At 37.8% G+C, this 19997-nt stretch overlaps 1 protein-coding gene across 7 annotated transcripts in view; it reads right to left on the reverse strand.

Moving 5' to 3' along the window:
• The window catches only part of syngap1.S (synaptic Ras GTPase activating protein 1 S homeolog), a 138575-nt gene that overhangs the window by 64448 nt on the left and 54130 nt on the right, over window positions 1-19997 (reverse strand). For 6 of the 7 annotated variants that reach the window (XM_041575204.1, XM_041575205.1, XM_041575202.1 and 3 more), the window contains one exon: window positions 17882-17987. In XM_041575204.1, the coding sequence (XP_041431138.1) occupies window positions 17882-17987 (106 nt within the window). Of the gene's footprint in view, window positions 1-17881; window positions 17988-18329; window positions 18583-19997 lie in introns of those variants that run through there. The other variant, XM_041575209.1, reaches the window with a different exon arrangement.

Below are 19997 nucleotides of genomic sequence, written 5' to 3' on the forward strand. Positions count from 1 at the left end.
CCCTTTAAACTGTGAGTTTAACATTTCCCAATGGACCTGTTATCTTATATTGTTACAATTACTTATTTGCTTAGCTTGAAATTGTTACAAAAGTATCTTATCTGCTGCTGTGGCTGTTCTGGGCTCTCTGCCAAAAGCCATTTAAGTTAGGAACATTGTTTATTTTTCTGGTTGTTCAGTGCAGAGAAAAACAGGACTTTTCAGTACAAATGAGGGACAGCGGGTTGAGCTGTCAAAAGAAGGACTGTCCCTCTAAAAACAGGACAGTTGGGAGGTATGCATTATGATCTACATCCATTAAACATTGTTAGCAGTCTGTTCCATGGAAAATATTACTTATATATTAATTTATGAGAAAATGTATATTTAAACAACTACTTACTTAACTTAATAAATATCTGAATTAAAAGCATGAAATAGGATAGCTGTTTATTGACAGTGTCTTCAGATCTACTGATCACCAGCTAAAAAGGGAAACCCCTGACTTGAACTGGTTTGTAGTATGCTGACAGCAGCCCTTAAAGGAACAGTAACATCATAAAATGAAAGTGTTTTAAAGTAATATAAATGCATGTTGCCCTGCACTGTTAAAACTGGTGTGTTTGCTTCAGAAACACGACTATTGTTTATATAAATAAGCTGCTGTGTAGCAATGGGGGCAGCCATTCAAAGATTCAAATGCTCAGGTTACACAGCAGATAAGCTCTGTAGAACATAATGTTATCTGTTATCCACTATTTAACCTGTGCCATATAGACATTTTTAAATGTTCACCATTGCTACTCAGCAGCTTGTATATATAAATTATAGTCGTTTTTCTGAAGCAGAAACAGATCAGTTTTACCAGTGGAGGCAACAATATGTGATATTTTCGTTACTTTAAAAGACTTTAATTTTTTCAATACTTTCACAGTAACCAAAGTTCTTATAAGTAAAATATGCAAAAAATGTTCATTTTAGCTACTTCATAGGGGGCACAATCACTGTGTACATAGGGTGGAGGGTGGATATGTGCACATTATGAATTGTGTCCACATCAAACATTGGCATGCACTCCACAATTTGTTGTTTGCATTGGGGGTCTCAAATCTATGTGCACAAACACCTGGCTTACAGGGAAAATTAACAACAGCCACCTGTATGCTAAAAGCTAGTAAAAACTGTCCTTTCCTTCAGTTATTAACACTAGTGAAAAAGCTAGTAGTGCTAAAAGCTAGTAAAACTGTCCTTTCCTTCAGTTATTAACACTAGTGAAAATGTAACCACATGCCAACCACTACACAAACACATGCTCAAATATGCCTGAGCACATCAGAGTGCACATACATGAACATCAGATGGAAGTTCTGTAGCTGCAAATGAGAACGTAATGCTTCAGGCAATTTTGAATGGCATCTACACTTTTCCCATAATGGGCATCATCATTTTGAAGGCAGTAGAATAAAAGTTAAATACACTTGTTTGACCTAACGCTCATTAGATTAATTCTGTTAGATCCAGGGGTGCAATCAGAACTAAATATATAGACCAGCTACCCTTGGCCAGAGCAATCATCTTACTTTTTATAGCAAGAATTTAAAGGATCTCGTTTTCGTTACACCACAGAAAAAGTTTAGTTTGAATTCTTCACTGAAAGGAATATATTTCAAACTTTAAATAAACGTCATCATAAAACTGGATTCATTCTGCCACCTCACTTGTGGTAGCAGTAGTTCACAAATGAGGATACATACTTATCACCACTAAAAATTGCAGACAATACATCTAGAATGGAAACCAAATCAAACCATTTTTGGCACTGATCCATTTACCTGAATTTCAACTTTCCTGTGGCATAAGAGTGACCCTGACATGAACAAAACAAAACCCTACCCAACACCCAAGAGGACAATTTAGCAGCATACCAAAACCAATGGATTCTGCTTTCACAGGACAGACACAACAATTACTTCTGACCTCAGCAGATGAATAAAAATTATTCACTTCAATGTTTTAATTTTTCACGTGATGTTTCTTGATCCCCATAACCCCCACTGACAAATACTCATGGAAGTATCTGTCCGCTTCCTTAGAAGATATTTATACAGGCAGCCTGGTCTTACCCCAACGCTATCAATGTCATTGCATCAATGTACATTGCTTTATAGGAATTATGTACATCTGGAGAAAAGTTTAAAGGCTAAGATGTTGCAAAACAGCCCCAATATAATACAGACAAAGGGAAATCTTGTGTCACAGTTTGAAAAAATATTTGTTAGACTTTTGTTTTTAAATTAGACGTTAATATAATACAGCATGTATTCTCCCAAATATAGGTGAAAGGGTAATGCAATGCATTTCTTCTTGAAAAATGCAGCGTACCCACCCTTATTTAAGAAGAATTGCATTTTTTTAAATCTAGGGCAAGGTGCAGACCACAGCCAGATCGAGGGAAGATGTGCTAGTTCTTCCATCCCTTGCTCTTGTACTTTTTCTCCCTGTCGTTGTAATAGAGCTCATTTATGTTATCTTATGGTAATCTGAGTCAAAGAGAAACATTACATTAATATATTACAATTATTCCTGAAAAGGCTTAGAGTATCCCTTATGTACAATCTGTAGGCCAATGATACTGTTAAATTCAGATGTCAAAATATTCACTAAAATCCTCACTACCAGATTAAAAACATTCTTCCCAAGCATGAAATAAATCCAGACAGGCTGTCATCCTTATAGAAAGACTGAATATGAAAGGAGAAGCAAAACTGGCATTAAGCATAGATGCTGAAAAAGATATTCAGTCAATCTGGATCAGGGCCAGAACTACTGGTAGATAGGGTAGGCACGTGCCTCAGATTCAGTTGGGGGAGCAGTTTCCAGCAAAGTTGTAGACCCACAGTATGGGATTGTATCAGCTATGGCTGCTTGGCAGGGGAGTTGTGAGTGCCAGTGAATCTGATGTGGACTGACAGTTCCCATTTTCCACCCTATATTCAAGATCTACAGCTACACTGAAATCAACACAATTGCTTGTAAATCTTTTGTTAATGTCATGACACTGTAGTTCGCCACTGCTCCCTTTCTGTTTGTAGCAGTGGGGCCTGGGGGATAGATGGAATGGCAGCAAGTGCATGTGATTTGGGAGGTCTTGAAATGTGCTCCAAGTGCAAATAGGGTTTTGATGCCAAAGTTCCAATTACGGTCAAATGGAATGTGACACTTCTCTGAAGATTATTAGAAGTAAGATTTTTAGAACATTTAAAATATGAATGGACACAGGGGCATTTTGGAAAACAGATCCCATACCTGTACCATTAAACCCCAGTACTTACCTATGGTCTAAAGAAATACACTGTGTAACAAGGTGCTTAATAGTGTCACACTGGAAATCCCTGCAAATGATGGATGGGCACATATTACAGGATTTTGAAGGGTTTGAAGTAGTTTACTACTTTGCACTTGCAAAATTATCTTAACATGTCATTTGCCAAGGGGTTACCCAAAAACTGTATATGAATGATTACCTATGCAAATGTGAATGCATGGGTATGTGTTCTGGTATCCGTGATAATCAGGGTCAGAATGCTTAAAAGTCTAGTTTAAGGATTCTTGCAGCCTGATAGACCAGGTTAAGTTCTTGATCTCAGGAGAAGGTTGGCTGTGTTAAACCACAACAGCAACTACTGTATATTGTTTGTGGGAAGGATTAATGGAGGAGTATACACAGAACTCTGGGGCAATCACTTCGCCATCTAACTGACCAGTCTGATTTGAATTTGGTGGATACCAGGAAAAAATAAACTTGTCTGAATATGTAATCAGGGGTTTAACTACAGAAGAAGGCACAGGGGGCCCCATGAGACCCTAATTAATGAGCAATTTCAAAATATATTTGTAAAAAAGGACAACCTCTGGATATGTTGGGGGCCCTAAAATTAATTTGCTGTGGTGCCCAGTAATATCTAGTTACCCCACTGTATGTAATGCTAACTGAAAGTTTGGTCTGGGGTGTATTTCAAAGTTAGGGCTAGTGCCCCTGCAGTAGAAGCAAAGAATATGTGGTAACAGTCTGACAAAGGCCCTTTGCTGTTTCTGCACAATAAAGCATCTGTGCACAAAGTACTGTTCTCAATCAGTAACTCCAAAGAGTTTGAACCCAAGCTGACAAACCTTTATTGTATGTCAACAAATAAAGTAACAATTTTATTTGTTTTGAAAAACATGTCAAAGACATGTTATTTAACTTTCTAGGGGGCAGAATTAGGGGTAGGCAGAAGAGGCAACTGACTAGGGCACTGGCCAGGTACCTGTTAAAGTGTCTTCCCCAGTCCGGGGGCTGGGTTGCCTAGGATGTCCAGTCGGCTTGGCCCTGCAATAAGCACACCAAGGTCTGTAGAGAGCCCAATGGGGTCCTGATGAAAAGTCAGACTAGTAGGGTCAATTGGTCTTTATCTGTTTTATTAACATGAATATCGCTGACATGTTTCTAATGGATTATATTCAATTCTTCCAAATCACCTATATTATGGAGCAGTAGGTATAATTGTACCTAAGTAAGTAAATTTGTGCCTTTGCATGGATATCACCAAAACCATATTTTCACCAGTATATAATATATCACTTGTAACTGATTGTCACTTATAACCAAACACGAGCCCGACTCTATAATACATAGGGACAATAACCTGGAAATAATGCACTGAATATAATGTAGAGTTCTTCCACTGATGTAGGAATCCTGTTAACTGTGTGCGTGATAAATTATCTATATACAAACACACACGCATATACACAAGGGGGTGTCCTGACATTCAGAGGGGATGTTCTCAGAGACAGGCGGTTGGAAGGCTAAAAATATTTTAATTAATATCAGTGCAGAGAGTTCTCCCCGTCAGCTGAGAAAATGTGTCACAGCCTCTCTCCTCCTACCTGAAATCCCTTGACTCTCTCTCTCCTTTCATTAACTGTGCATTCCCTCTTCCTCTCTCTTTTTCCTACAGTCTTCTTCCCTCGACCCACACTCACTAGTTGTTGTCATATTTAATTGTGGGACTAAACCTTATTCTCTCTCTCTCTCTCTCTCTCTCTCTCTCTCTCTATCCCTTTCTAAAAATAGAAACAGAGGGAGAGAGATGTAGAACATGGTTTATTTCAATACACCAAAATGACAAGAAATTAAAGAGGCTGGGGCACCAAAATAAATGCATTTATTGCAAACATTGTATATTAAAGATGCAGCATCTATACAAAATATCAAAGGAGGGACAGTGAAATAAAAACTGTTAAGCAGAGACATGGAGAGATGTAATGGCTCAGCCATCATTAGAAATTGCTTGACCCCCAGGCAAAACTTGTGTTTAGATCACGTTGTTCCCCCATGTGGGGGGTTGCAGAAGTCTGGGTGTGTGCGGAAGCCTCAGGGGACAATCCATCAGGGGCTAGAAACCATTTTCTTTTGACAGTTGCTGGCAGAAAGCAATAGCCACTTCTGCCTATTTTTGTAAAAATTAGTAATGGGAAAGTCTGCTCCTAAACTCCACACAAATATGGATCCTGAATGAGTTAAATTCACCAGATTATCTAATCCCCATGGCACTGGGTAGCTTGCTGTTGTAACCTGCGTAATATTGCTACCTGTAATGTTACTCTATAAAAAAAAAGCACTGAGGGATAACAAGACATTGTATATATATATATATATATATATATATATATATATATATATATATATATATATATATATATATATATATATATATATATATATATATATATATATTGTATATAAATATATACATATATGAGAGAGAGAGAGAGAGAGAGAGAGAGAGAGAGAGAGAGAGAGAGAGAGAGAGAGAGAGAGAGAGAGAGAGAGATGATATATAGATAGATATACAGTAGATATTGTGAAAATATACTCAAATAGCACAATTGGTAATATATTTTCCAAGTTTAAAGACAGGGACACCCAGTGTAACTGAAAACATGAAACACAGAAAGAAATCGCCATTGACCAGCTGCTAGAAACACCCTTGTACCAAGAGAAAATTTGCCAGCGCACAGTTTGCCTTTAAAAATAAATTATTACAAAAAAATGAGATGTTAGTACCAAAGTGTGGTACTAACACCTCATTTTTTGTAATAATTATTTTTAAAGGCAATTTTTCTCTTTAAATTTAAACATGAATTTATGTTTTATTTACAGTGGTTTAAATTGTACACAACTATGCAACAAACAACAGTTTGTTCCTTTTTAACAAAAACAGACTGATTCACTGGCAGTCTGCCTATAGAGAAATTGCTCTTTGATAGGGCTTCAGCAGGGTTGGACTGGCCCACTGGAGAAAACAAAGTGAGTCCCACTATGGCAGGCAGTGTGGTGCTTGGATTGACAGCGAATAGCCATCAACCGGTAATTGTCAGTGGGCAGTGCCGCTATTAGGGCAATTTTTACACCATACAAAATTTATAGACATATACTCAGTGTTCACCAAAAACTGATGCAACAGCCACTTCCTGCTTTCTACTTCCTAGAGAGCTCACTCAAAGCTTCCCCAGCTGGCACCTTTCATAGAGCATTCTGGGAAATATATATACCATCCCTCCAGGGTGTTTTCAGTCACTGTGCCACTATATATATATACATATATATATATACATATATATATATATATCATCAATTTCAACTAATCTCATGCTCTAGAGGTCTGGAGGTTGAAGCTCTGTCCCTTTTTAAGGATTATGATATTAGCAGTGATGCACAAAAAAAAAGACAAGGAACATAAAACTGATGCAGAACATCTGTAGTTTTGCATCTGTTCCTCCATATTAGGTTAATAATGCCAACTTCTGTCATTCTTGAACACACTTTTTATGTTTATGCTGTTTTGTATGTGTATTCTCTTAAGTAGGGATACTGATTACAGGTTACCAACTCAAGTACAACTCACACTAAAGGTGGCCATACACAGATCCAAACAAGCAGTTATTTCCCCAATATGCCCACTGTGAGGTTGGCAATATCAAGCTGAGCTGATTTTTTGACCTTAGGACCAAAGGATCAGATCACAATGACAGGGAAACAGACCTGACAGATTTTCAAACATAAAAATACAAAAATGGGGGTTGTGTGTGCACTCCTAGGCAAAGTTAAAATGTGTAAAAGTACAATTGAAGTGCTACTGATTTGGTCAATTAATCAATGCACATTCCTTGGTTCCCTGTCTAAGTAATTCAGTATATATGGAAGTGCATGTGTTTATAAAAACAGGGGTTTTTAGTTACAAAGTTATGATCATAAAGTTGATAAGCCACCATTTTCAAACATGGTTGATTGCCATCCGGTTATCAGTTATCAGTTCGGTAGGCTTATGCTCCATGCACAGGCCAACAAGTTTTATCAGCCCATGCATGGCCACCTTAAGACACACAGAATGTTATAGGGTGGGGGATACATTAGGATACCAAAGTAGAACACAGTGCTTACATTAATTTCCTTCAGTTTGTCATGCCTTGCTCCATGTTCCCATGGTAACATTTTTTAACAGGAACTCTCACAAACAAGATATAATCTCATGAAAAATTTTAAATTACACGGATAGACCTTGAGTTGTAAATAACCGGAAATGAAGCTGAAAAGCATGTCTACTACAGTTATATTCAGGAATGAAACCTGCCCTCCAGAGAAGAAATGACAATAAAAGGAAAAAGGTCCAGATAGAAATGAGGAGATATAGAAATAAAGAATGAAAGGTGCTACTAAAGTGCTGGGGAACAAAAACTGAGCGAGGACACAAATATATACATATTTGGGAGGAGAGATAAAAGAAATAAATCAGGAGAAAAATAAATACAAAAGCAAACAAAAGAAAAGTGATAGAAATAGTTAAATGCAGAATAAGGAAAAGTAAAACAGAAAAAGAAATAAAATATAACGGGCAAATGCAACAAAAAGGTTATGCTGAGAAAAGAACAATGACAATGATTTGTAATAGAGACAAGGGATAAAGAGGGAGTACAGAGAAAGAATAAATTGGAGGAAGAGAAAATAGCGGGTAAATAAGCCAAGACAGAAGAATGGGGAGTGTTCATGTGTGGGTGAGATTAAAAATAGCGACTGAAACAGGAAAAAATGAGAGATTGTGTGAATGAGAGTAGAAAGAGATGGGCTGTAACGAGTAATATGTAAGGGAAGGGGGTTTCCCTCCCCTAGGTGACACACTAGGATATCTACTTCTGCCCCGTGCCCACTCCCTGCTGAAGAAGGAGAGGTGTGTGGGGGGCACTGGACAGAGTGAGTAAGGAAAAGTATAAAAAAAAATAAGAAGACCATTTGCTTCCCTTCCGCCTTAGCATTCTAGTGCCACATCATTTTTCATGCCATCTGTAAGATACATGCTTACGTGCATTCTGTGCATTTTATATAACATTTCTGGATTTATGCAGTGCTATACATAGAATTTTACCCCCTCTCTGTAAGCAAGCAAGAGTCAACCTGGCTTCTTTGCCTCCTCAGGCACTGCTATCTCCACAAGTATGTACTTAAAATGATACTGACACTAAAAATTTTCTTTTCAAAAAACTAATATTCACTAAAAGTTACCTATAGGTCACGTTAATCATTTTTTGCTGATAGTTCTGCTTTTGTAAGTAATTGTTACTTGAAGTTCCTAAACCTGACTGTTTTGCCAACCTGACTGTCCCTTCTCAGCCTGTCAGTTAGAGTTTCTAATGTTAACCAACTACTGCAGCACAAATATGGCAGCCCCCACACAGAGGAACATGGGGGTATGAAAGGTAATGGAAAAGCATCAGGCAATATGGCAAAATAATAAATAGTCTGTTATGATGGATATAAAAAAAAGATTATTTTCTCGTGTCAGTATCTCTTTAACCACTTCCTGACCGTAGCATGAAACAGTGGCTCACATTCAGGATGCCAGATATATACACAGAGGTACAGGTGCAAGGGTCAGCCAGTTAGTGGCATTGCATAGATGTTCATTTGTACTTAGGAGCTCTTCTAGTTTAGACTTTTAGTATGTTGTAGGTGTAATGATACTTTTTTGGGCATTGATTTTTATTTACGTTTTTAGTTGTGAGGTTGTCGGGCATGGGATTTTGACAGCTATTTTGTTGCCATGCACTAATTACACTAGCAACATGACAGCAGATTGCAGGCCAAAAAAAGAAAGAGTAGGAGGAATATTCATCCCATGACCCATAAGACCAAATGGAACATTGTTTAGAACAGTTAAATCTTGAAATATAGGGCAAGAAACCAAAAGTCTAAATTAATCTTAAAGACATAGGAATATGAAATATCTACGCAATGAAATAAGTAATTTAAGGAGGACGAAAGCTTCCTTCCCACCCCAGGGTCCAATCCAAATCCAAATCTGGACAAAGGGGACGGGTCTGTAATGTCAATGGGTGGGTGAGCCGGTAATATTTGTGGTAGGGTTGTGCCATTTGGGGCAGGGCTATGACATAACATGTCACACGGCTTTGCCCATTTTTTACAACCTAGAGAAACCAGGCAGGAGGGTTTGGACGGGACAGCCCCTTCAAAAACTGGCTTGTCTGCTTAAAAAATGATGACAGATGGCAATGCGAAATGCCCCCTTTCATGTCTGACAAGAGTCTCTCTTAGTGTAGTCTCTCCCTCCCACCTAATCCAAATCTGGTCAAAAGGAGCAGCTCTGTAACGTTATTGGGTGGGTGGCGATATCAAGGGCTGGCTGGTGACATTTGTAGGTGGGCCAGTGATGTTTGGGAGTAGGTTGTGCCATTGGGGGCAGGGCTGTGACATAACGTGCCACACCAATCAAGAGGTTTTGAACTGAACAGCCCCTTCAACATCTGGCCTGCCTGATTTAAAATCATACAGATGACAACCATAAATGGCCCCCTTTCCTATACTAACAGCTAGTCTGAAAAGAGTCTTTCTTTGTGTGACTCCTTTTTTGTTGTAGATCACCACAGGAGCAAACATAGTAGAAGCCCATCTAGACCTGTCTTAAACTGCATATGTCTACGATCAAACAGAAGAGGACCTGATATGTCGCAAGATGGTGCCTGCAAATCCCACTGAGCAACTCTGTATTAATCAAGAAGAAACTAGGGCAGTGATCTCCAACCAGTAGATGTTGCTCTCCAACCCATTGGATGTTGCTCCCAGTGGACTCAAAGCAGGTGCTTATTTTTGAATTCCAGGCTTGGAGGCAAGATGGTTGTATAAAAAACAGGTGTACTGCCAAACAGATCCTCGATGTAAGTTGACAATCCACATAGGGTCTACCAAATGGCCAATTACAGCACTTATTTAGCACCCCAAGAACATTTTCCATGCTTGTGTTGCTACTCCTTTTACTTCTAAATGTTGCTCACATGTTCAAAAGGTTGGGGATCCCTGGACTAGGGGGTATAAGCTTTTGTTCTCCTTTAATTTGGTAAAAGAAAGTCAGTCTTTCTTAAAGACTGGTTTAGCATTTATGCTATGTAGGATGTTTAAAACACAGCTTTAAGGCTTGTAAATACAAGAAAAGCCTATCAGCCGTAAGAGGGAATTCACCAGCACTGGAAAAGACAGATGTCTCCATTAATCATTATTAAGTCTTCAATTAATGTGTAATTAATTTATTAGGTTGTAAACTAAATCAGTATACAAGATAAGACAACTGGATCATATCTGTCTCTAAATATAATTGAAAAATTGGCCATTAAATTGCAGCCATAGAAAGAAAGAATTCAGGATTGACAAATATATGCAACATGATTAAATGTTGAAACAAATAGCAGATCTATGTTTCGATGTATGTATGCAACTGAAATAATTTTATTTACAGTGCAATAACATCATATCAGTCATATATTAAAACTGAACTAGAGCCTTATAAAAAATTAGTAAGCAGCACCATAGAGATTTGTGTGAGGCTTTTCTACATATCTACATATGACTACTAAGCAACTCCCTCCTCCTCCCCATACAACAGTGTTGTAACTTATTAAGGCCAAACACAAGAGTAGGATTATACCAGCAGTAACTTAAGAATGCAGTGCTATAGTAATTGCACCTTAATGCAATGATCTATACTTGGACCAATTTTGCAGTGAGTACAACCTTAAGTTAAATCAATATATTTGATATGTGTCCATATACCTGTATAAATAATATGAATACATGAATACATCAAAAAGGCTCAGGCATACTATGTCTGAATTTAGGGTTCTACCACAAACAGAAACAAATAGTAATAAAACAGTTTGACCTGATCATCTTTTTATATGGTGGCATATTACTAAATAATTATCCAAGCTGAAATAGTTTTAAAGGGGCTGTTAACTTTTAGTATGATGTAGAGAGTGATATTCTAGGACAGTTAGCAGTTGGTTTTCATTTTTTATTATTTGTCTTTTTTGAGTTACTTAGATTTTAATACAAATCTCTGTAGTATACAATGGGATTATGCAGTGCTTATCTGTTATCTACTATGTGCCCTGTGCTTGAATGGCTGCCCTCATGGCTACACAGCAGCTTTTTTAGGGTGGTGGCACACATGGCTACTGGGGGAGATTAGTCAAATCGCATCTTCTTCAGACGACTGATCCCCCCTAAATGCCTTCCTGCTGGCTAGAATGTAAATCGCCGGCGGGATGGCACTGGGATCGCCAGAAGTTTCCTCATGACTTTGATCAGTAAATCTCAGATCACCATGCCATAGCCCCGCCCCCAATGCGTCTTTGACCTGCCCAGAATTACCTGCTGGGAAAGGTGGCAACCCTATTTGGTAGCTCTATGACAGTAATGATCTTTGCCTTCAAAGATATTCGCAGGACCTACCTATCTTGGATCTTGTTAGGCCATCAGTGTGGCACATTGTTAGGCACATGCTCAGTGTGATCTGGGCTGCTGTTGAGAATGTAAGCTTAAGGGTTGTCAGAAATCATTTAAGGGGTTGTTCACCTTTAAGTCAACTTTTAGTATGTTACGGAATGGCCAGTTCTAAAAAACGTTTAAATTGATCTTCATTATTTATTTGTTATAGTTTTCTAATTATTAGCCATCTTCTTCTGACTCTTTCCAGCTTTTAATTGGGGTTCAATGACTGGACCCTAGCAACCAGATTGCTGAAATTGCAAAGCTGCTGGATAAAAAGCTAAATAACTCAAAAAACACAAATAAAAAATGAAAACCAATTGCAAATTGTCTCAGAATATCACTCTCTACTAAAAGGTAACTCAAAGGTGAACAACCCCTTTAAAGGGGACCCGTCACCCAAAAAAATATTCAAAATCCTATTTTATCACATTAGTCAAGCAAAATTAACTTTAATTACACAATATAAATTATTCGAATTTTGTTTCCTTCAGTCTGGGCATTCATAATTATAGCAAGCAGGCAGGAGCCATTTTGTGGACACTGTTATTAAGGCAAGCCTTGCATCATCTCAGAATCTTGTTTGTGCACCAGAATGGGGGACCCGATGCCCATCCCCATGCCCTGGCTACACAATTAAATGGAGAAGAGAACGGGGGAATGTGTGGAGAGCAGTGACATCGAGGAAGTGCTTAATGGAAAGTGAAAGTAATCATCTGTCCCGCCTCTATGTCTAAGGCATAGAGGAGGGGCACACAATATTTGATTGACAGCTGAGATTTTTAAATGCGTTTACAACAGCTATGAATGCTTTAATTAAAAATAGAAATTGGATTTCATGTTTAATTTGAAAAGGACTTTTATTATACAGAGTTTTGTGTCTGGGTGACAGGTCCACTTTAAGCAGAAAATTGGTTTGTCTATTATAGAAACTAATGCTACAGGGCTGATTAAATTCTGATACAGAAAGCACTGTTTGATGATTTAGACATTTACCTAAAATGTAAGACGTTTTATAGATATTTCTTGCTGACACTGGTGGATATTTACAATTAGTAACTTGAATTGAAGAAAACTTTTCTTGCATTGCATACACTTTAATGATAAAGCAATCTGAGAATTCCTAACAAACCTTTAGTTATCTAAAGATCTAAAGATGTACATTCAAACAAAACTGAAAGCGCCCATTGCACTGAATGCATCAATGCTGAGCTCCCCAATTGTAGTTTAGAAAAAGAAGGTGATAAGATGCAAGAAAAATGGTTAACAGTGGTAAACTGCACTACTGCACGTCAGTGGCAACCAACCACATATTTGTTTTGATTTATTTGAAATGTTGGAAGGAAAGCAAAGAGTTGTTTCATGTATAGGGAATGCCCTATGTCTTATGTGACTAATGAATTCATCTCCAGTATTTTCAGTAGTCATATATCAGTCTTATGTGACTAATGAATTCATCTGCAGTATTTTCAGTAGTCATATTTTGACATTATAAGACAAATAGCACTATACATGTGAAAAGAGCAGGATGCACCATCTAGTGGTTGCTGCTTCCCTCTTGAAGTAATTATTCAAAAACAATTCACAGTACATACATAATCAGAAAACCTAAAACGTACAATGCAAAATATACTGACTGTTTATTACAAAAGGTGTATCTAGAATATTGAGGCATATAGGGTGTTAAAAGAGATGTTCTCCTACCAGACCTACCAGAGTGTAAATACTTTGCAAAGGAAACACTTTCATAAATAACTTTATTTTGCAGAAATCATATGTTGTTAAATTAACAAGCAAAGTACTTAGCATCTTCCTATTGAGAAGGGTGTCACCGACCCCATCCTTCACCATAAATACAGGGATCAGCAGCATTCACTTCCTGGCAACCAATAAGATAATCCTTGTAGAAGTGAATGTGGTCTGAGCATGTGCAGTAGTAAAGAATGGTGCTCTCTTCATTCAGGAGGATCATACCCACCGCCAATCACTACATACAGTACGCACTTTGGGTAAGCCCTGCTATTGGTTATTAATAACACAAAAACAATATATTTCTATTTTTATAAAAAAAATTGAGAATAGGCTATCACTTTGGTAGGACTTTGCAAAACATCTACTTAAAGTCTAAAATAGAATAAGGTTAGAAATGCTGTATTTTGTATACTAATCATAAACATGAACTTACTGCACCACAAGCCTAATCAAACAAATGATTTATGCTTTCAAAGTTGGCCACAGGGGGTCATCATCTTGTAACTTTGTCAAACATCTTTGCAAAACCAAGACTGTGCACATGCTCAGTGTGGTCTGGGCTGCTTAGGGATCGTCATAAATTATCAAAACAGCACAAGTCAAATGATATCTGCCAAAAGCCAATACAGCAAGACTGATTAATAATCAGAATATGCATACTGCACTGGGTCATGTGTTGTCATGTAATCTAATGTGGATTTTATAGTTTTTGTATTGTTTAATACAAACTTTCTTCAACTCTGCAGAACCAGTGGCTGCAGCAAAATAATCCTCCAAATAGAATCCCAGTTTATCTGTTTAAATCTGGCTCTATGATCTTTGTCCCTGCAGCTGGAGTTGGAAGGGGATGTAAAGGCAAAAATAAAATTGAATAAAAATCTCTACACAGTAGCCGACTGCTCTACAGGAAAACAAACAAAGTTGCTTGAGTTCTGCATGGTGGGAATTAAGGCGGGGGCTCCCCCTGCTGTTCATAAGTATGATTGTTTCCCTGCAGAGCATTTAGGGACCGTCTGACAATTCCTATCCACAGCAGTAAATGAAGGTAGAATTTCACTGCATACGGTCAGGTTTCTTACAAAAATGGTATACATTTTTTTTATTAAAGTATATTGGAGATAGGTTTCATTTTTATTAAAGTAAGTAAAAATGGAAAAAATGTTTTGCCTTTACATGCCCTTTAATGTAAGTAGTAGTAGATCTGAAGCTGTTAAAATGTGTTGTAATATATAGTATGTCTTATTATGTGTTTACAGTAGTGTATCTTTTTCAGAGAGGAAGATCCCTAGGTAAAAACTTACTATGAAGCTTCTGTTTGTAAATAGTTTATAGGTATGAGCTACAGTTTATCTGAAGGATATGACATGGAAAGATTTAGCAAAATGTGAGTTTAGAGCACAACACACAAAAAAATCGCCAACCTTCTATTAATTCCAATGAGATTTTTAGACTTAAATTTTTTTTTAAAAAAATAGTGAACTCTATCTTTCATCCACTGATATATATATTTCACACAGGAATTAATAGAAAGTGGGCAAGTTTTTTTGTGGTGAGCTCTAATCTCACATTTTGCTAAAATCCGCGGCTTACAATAAGACCTTGGCATGCCGGAACCCGGAAGAGCATTAATTCTTCTAAAAGCTAACCAAATGATAAAATATATGTAAATATTGGGTTTCATTGGAGTCTGGTAAAAAAAAACAAAAAACCCTGGCTCATATTTCACCACATAAACCAAGGGCAAACATACTGCTAGGATAAATCAACCAATCAACGGACAAAGGTGTGTCTTTTACATCAGAAAATGGTGGTTCAAGGTAAAAGATGTGAAACAAAAATTGAAGGGATGTCTGTACCAATTTGATACTTAGATAGAATATAAATGATTAAAGTCTTCATTTGGAACATAAAGAACAGTTCTCCTTTAATTTGCAATCTTCATGAAGTCCAGTAAAAAAGAAATATAAAGGGGCATTTTAGATTTAAGCTCCCTGGTAGCTTTTCCAGTGGGGAACTTTACAAATGACGATATTCCATACATGCTCACTAGGGTTGCCACCTTAGCCTGCTGCAAAAGTTGGACAAAGGGGGTGGGGCAATGACTATGGGGGTCAGGCTGGTTAAATTGGGGGGGTGGACATCAGGGGACGTAACTGGTAACGTGCATTTAGGGGCTGATTCACTATGGGTCGAATATCGAGGGTTAATTAACCCTCGATATTCGACTAGGAATTACAATCCTTCGACTTCGAATATCGAAGTCGAAGGATTTTGCGCAAATACTGCGATTTGTACGATCAAAGGATTATTCCTTCGATCGAACGATTAAATCCTTCGATTAAATCCAACGATCGAAGGAACATCCTTCGATCAAAAAAACTTAGGAAAGCCTATGGGGACCTTCCCCATAGGCTAACATTGACTTCGGTAGCTTTTAGCTGCCGAAGTAGGGGGTCGAAGTTTTTTTTAAAGAGACAGTACTTCGACTATCGAATGGTCGAATAGTCGAACGATTTTTAGTTCGAATCCTTCGATTCGAAGTCATAGTCGTAGTCGAAGGTCGAAGTAGCCCATTCGATGGTCGAAGTAGCCCAAAAAATACTTCGAAATTCAAAGTTTTTTTACTTCAAATCCTTCACTTGAATTTAGTGAATCGGCCCCTTAGAGTTCGTGATATTTTGTCACATGCCACATGGTAGATTAATATTGTCGCCTCTTTTAAGATGGCCATCCCACTGAAAAGGTAGTTGGTTCGGTTCAAAATTTGCCATGTGGCAACCCTAATGCTCACTCAAAAACCTTTGTGTAATAAAAGTAAAAAAATTGCCCAGCTGCAGTAACCCAAGCAAAGGTGACAGGTGACCCTTAGATGCCACCTGCTGATTGGATGTTATAGTGGACTGGATCAAACTGTCTATTACTGAGACAGTAAATTAAATGCTGCTCCACTCACTCCCCCAGTAAATACAAAGGTATGTAAAGGTGGAGGTCTTCTGACCCCAATGCAATGTGGTTACATCTACATTGCTGTTCTAAATATCCCTTGCACTTCATTTGGAATAAGAATTGGTTTTCAAATATTGATAAATATCATTTAATTTCAGTAGGCAACTATAAAACTTTAAAATAGTCATGGTTCTAAACTTTAGGCTGTGAATGCTTTTAAACCTTGGTAACGGTGGTGTTTATTCAAATGGCCTGTAGATGTCACTGTGCTCAAGACTTATACAGTGCATACTTTCTATACAGCTTGTGGTGTTAGAGTTGCTTACTGTTGTGTAATGGCTGCATGAGCCTGCTAATAAAGCACTGTTATACTCTACTCATACTCGGATACCCAAAATATACCAGTAACCAGGGCCAGAACTAGAGGTAAGAAAAGTAAGTGGTGCTACTGGATGGGGGGTACTTGGAGAAGGTAGTATGCTAGCCATTTGCTGAGTTAGCACATGATTGATCAGCCAGCGGGGGAGCGGTGTGTTGGGAGTGATCAGCAGTAATGCTGGTGGAAGCTGTGCAGAGGTGGTTGCAAGCCTGGTGCTAAATATAACCATGTCACAGTGTACCTGTGGTTGTGTTATGATCAACTTGTCACTACTCATTCATGTAATTCAAATGCACAAAGAAGCAATGAAAAGTTCCCACAATTTTTGTGGTGTTTCCTAATTGACTTTGTGACATGATGTGATTTAGTTGGATCCACGCCCCTTGATAACGCCCCCCGCATATCCTTGTATAACTTGGTTCTCCTGTAGTTTTATGTCAGATATTTCTGCCACCATTTCCGTATGCATGCTGTGGACCAGTTATGCTTGGCATATGAATCAGTGGGTAAACTATTTCGAGAGTGAGAGACATAGCCAGCATTAGTATATACACTAAACTTAAAGAGATACTGACATCAGAAAATAACCTTTTTTAATTATCTATCATAACCTTGTCTATGAATGCTATTTATAATTGTGCCATAAAAGTATTTGTCTGATGCTTTTACATTACCTTTCTTACTACCCTGTTCCTCTATAAGGGGGCTGCCATATTTGTGTAGCAGGAGTCCGTTAGCATTAGAAACTCTATCTGACAACTTAAGAAGGGACAGTCAGGTTGGCAAAACAGTCAGGTTTGGGAACTTTAACATTTACTTACAAAAGCAGAACTTTGATGAAAAACTATCAACATGACTTTTAATGTAGATTAATATTTTGAAAAGAAAATTTTTAGTGTCAGTATCACTTTAAGATAACCTCTAGCTATGTCAAAAGCTATATGTACCTTGTTCGTCAGGCTGCTTCCCCTCCACGGGGACACTGACTGTGCGCCTTAGGAACTTTGTTCTGGTTGGATCAGTCCTCCTCTCACGTATCAACAGCGGGTTAACCTGGAATGAAAGAAATATGACTTTTTCTAAATATATTATTATACCTGGGACATACTGGACAGGAATCCCTAACAATTCTGAATGTGGAAAGCCTGTAATCTTCTATCCCTGGTTATAATCCCTAGTAAAATACTTTGTTCTGTATTTTACATTTATTTTCAACATTTTTTGTGCAACCCACTTCCCACGATCTCCTATTTTCCACAATCCCCTCCTAACTGACCTTACAAACATCAATGAAATTATTCTTAGTTCCATGAACCGTTACTGATTCGCCTCACTTCTCTGATTGCCGCACAACCTTTTGCTTCACCTCTTGCTTCAACCTCTGCTTCAGCTTACCTTTTTCTTATTCTTCTTATAATTCTGCCTTTTCATCCAATTCAGCATTTTCACCTCTCCTGCTTACCCCTTTTAACAATCCCTTAAATCCCCTTGCTATCTCTGCATGTCCCCATAGGTGGTGATTGTAGGCTGGCAAAGAAACAGTTAATTCCACTGGCTTTATTCACTGCCTCTCATTGGTGGAACAGATCAGGACTCCGGCTGACGGGTTAATTACAATAATTATCCTGTACAAGAAAAAGCAGCAAATGTGAATATAGACCCACACGGCTCTATTCTCCTGTTCCCTTCTTCCATTTCTGTCCCTCACCCACACTCTTTGCCTTACCTACTCTTTCTCCCACCCGTATCTGCTTGTTTTTTGCCATCTTTCTCCCTTTTTATTACTTATTTGCATCCTTCTCTTTTTATTGCTGGCCCTTATTATTTCCTTTTTTTATTTAACCCCTTTATTTTCTCATCAAACTGCCACCTACATTTTGCCTTTCTCTGATCTATTTCCTTTAAAAATCTGCTTTCGTTTGATCCTTTTTATTGAATAATCTTTCATTCTCTCAAATAAATCCTATATATCTTCCCTCCTCCCCTTCTCTGCTTTTTCTTCTTAGCTTCCTTCTCTCTGTCTCTGTCTCTCTCCCACTCTTTCCCTCTCATGCTCATAGTTACTAGCAGTAACAATGACAGGACAGGATCTGGGAGAGCAGCTTGAATTCCTCCCACATACCCCCCATCCATCAGCTGCTCCATTCAGATCCTGCCTGGCGAGGGGAGAGCATGGAACACTGAGAATGATTCTGCTCTTTCTAACCTCAGGTCCCCTCTTACTGCCTGACCCTAAACAGATACACATTAGTAACCTAAATCAAATACCACCCTCCTAGCATCCTATAAAAACTATAAAAAGAGTTTTTGTAATTCTGTCCTTCAGCCAAACTAAAAATATATGGCAAACGGAATAATGCTACAAGTTGCAGAAGTATATGGAATAATAACGAGAACTATGGTAAATCCTTATTTGACTTATCTAACTGAAAACATGTCACTTGAAGATATGGCTAAAGGGGGGGGCATACCAGAACAAGGCTCCTTATTAGGGTGATAGCATATGGGCAGCTTCATGAAATCCTGTTCCCTATGGTTGACAAAGCTTCTGAAAAATACATTCTTTGAGTTAAAAAATTTAATTAACCAAATGCATGAAAATATAATTGAAAGAACTGCATTGATATGTTGCAAAATAATTAGGTGTACAGGAATATACATACTGTTGAGTTTGCAAACTTTAAGGCTGCCTAAAAGTAGTAATAGGAGATATTACGGGAAGGCATATACACAAATACAGCAGCAAAATTATTATCTCTTCTTCTGGGGGGTCATACAGAATAATCTCTATTACTCCTGGGCCTTCTTGAACACACATTTTTATGTAAACATAAAAGGAGTTATTTATTAAACTCAGATTTTCTGTGGTTGGAGTTTTTTTTTTTTTTTTTATAATCTCTTTTATTTTTCAAAATTAGATACATTGACAAAGAATAATGTAAATATCATTATCAGTACAGAACATTTCAACTGGTTCATATCAGTACAGCTTCTGTGGTTGGAGTTTTAAAGGGAAAAACTATTTTTTGTATTAAAAGGGAAATTTTATTTTTTCGTGATTTA

Source organism: Xenopus laevis, chromosome 8S (genome assembly GCF_017654675.1).
Source record: "Xenopus laevis strain J_2021 chromosome 8S, Xenopus_laevis_v10.1, whole genome shotgun sequence".
Lineage (NCBI taxonomy): Eukaryota > Metazoa > Chordata > Amphibia > Anura > Pipidae > Xenopus > Xenopus laevis.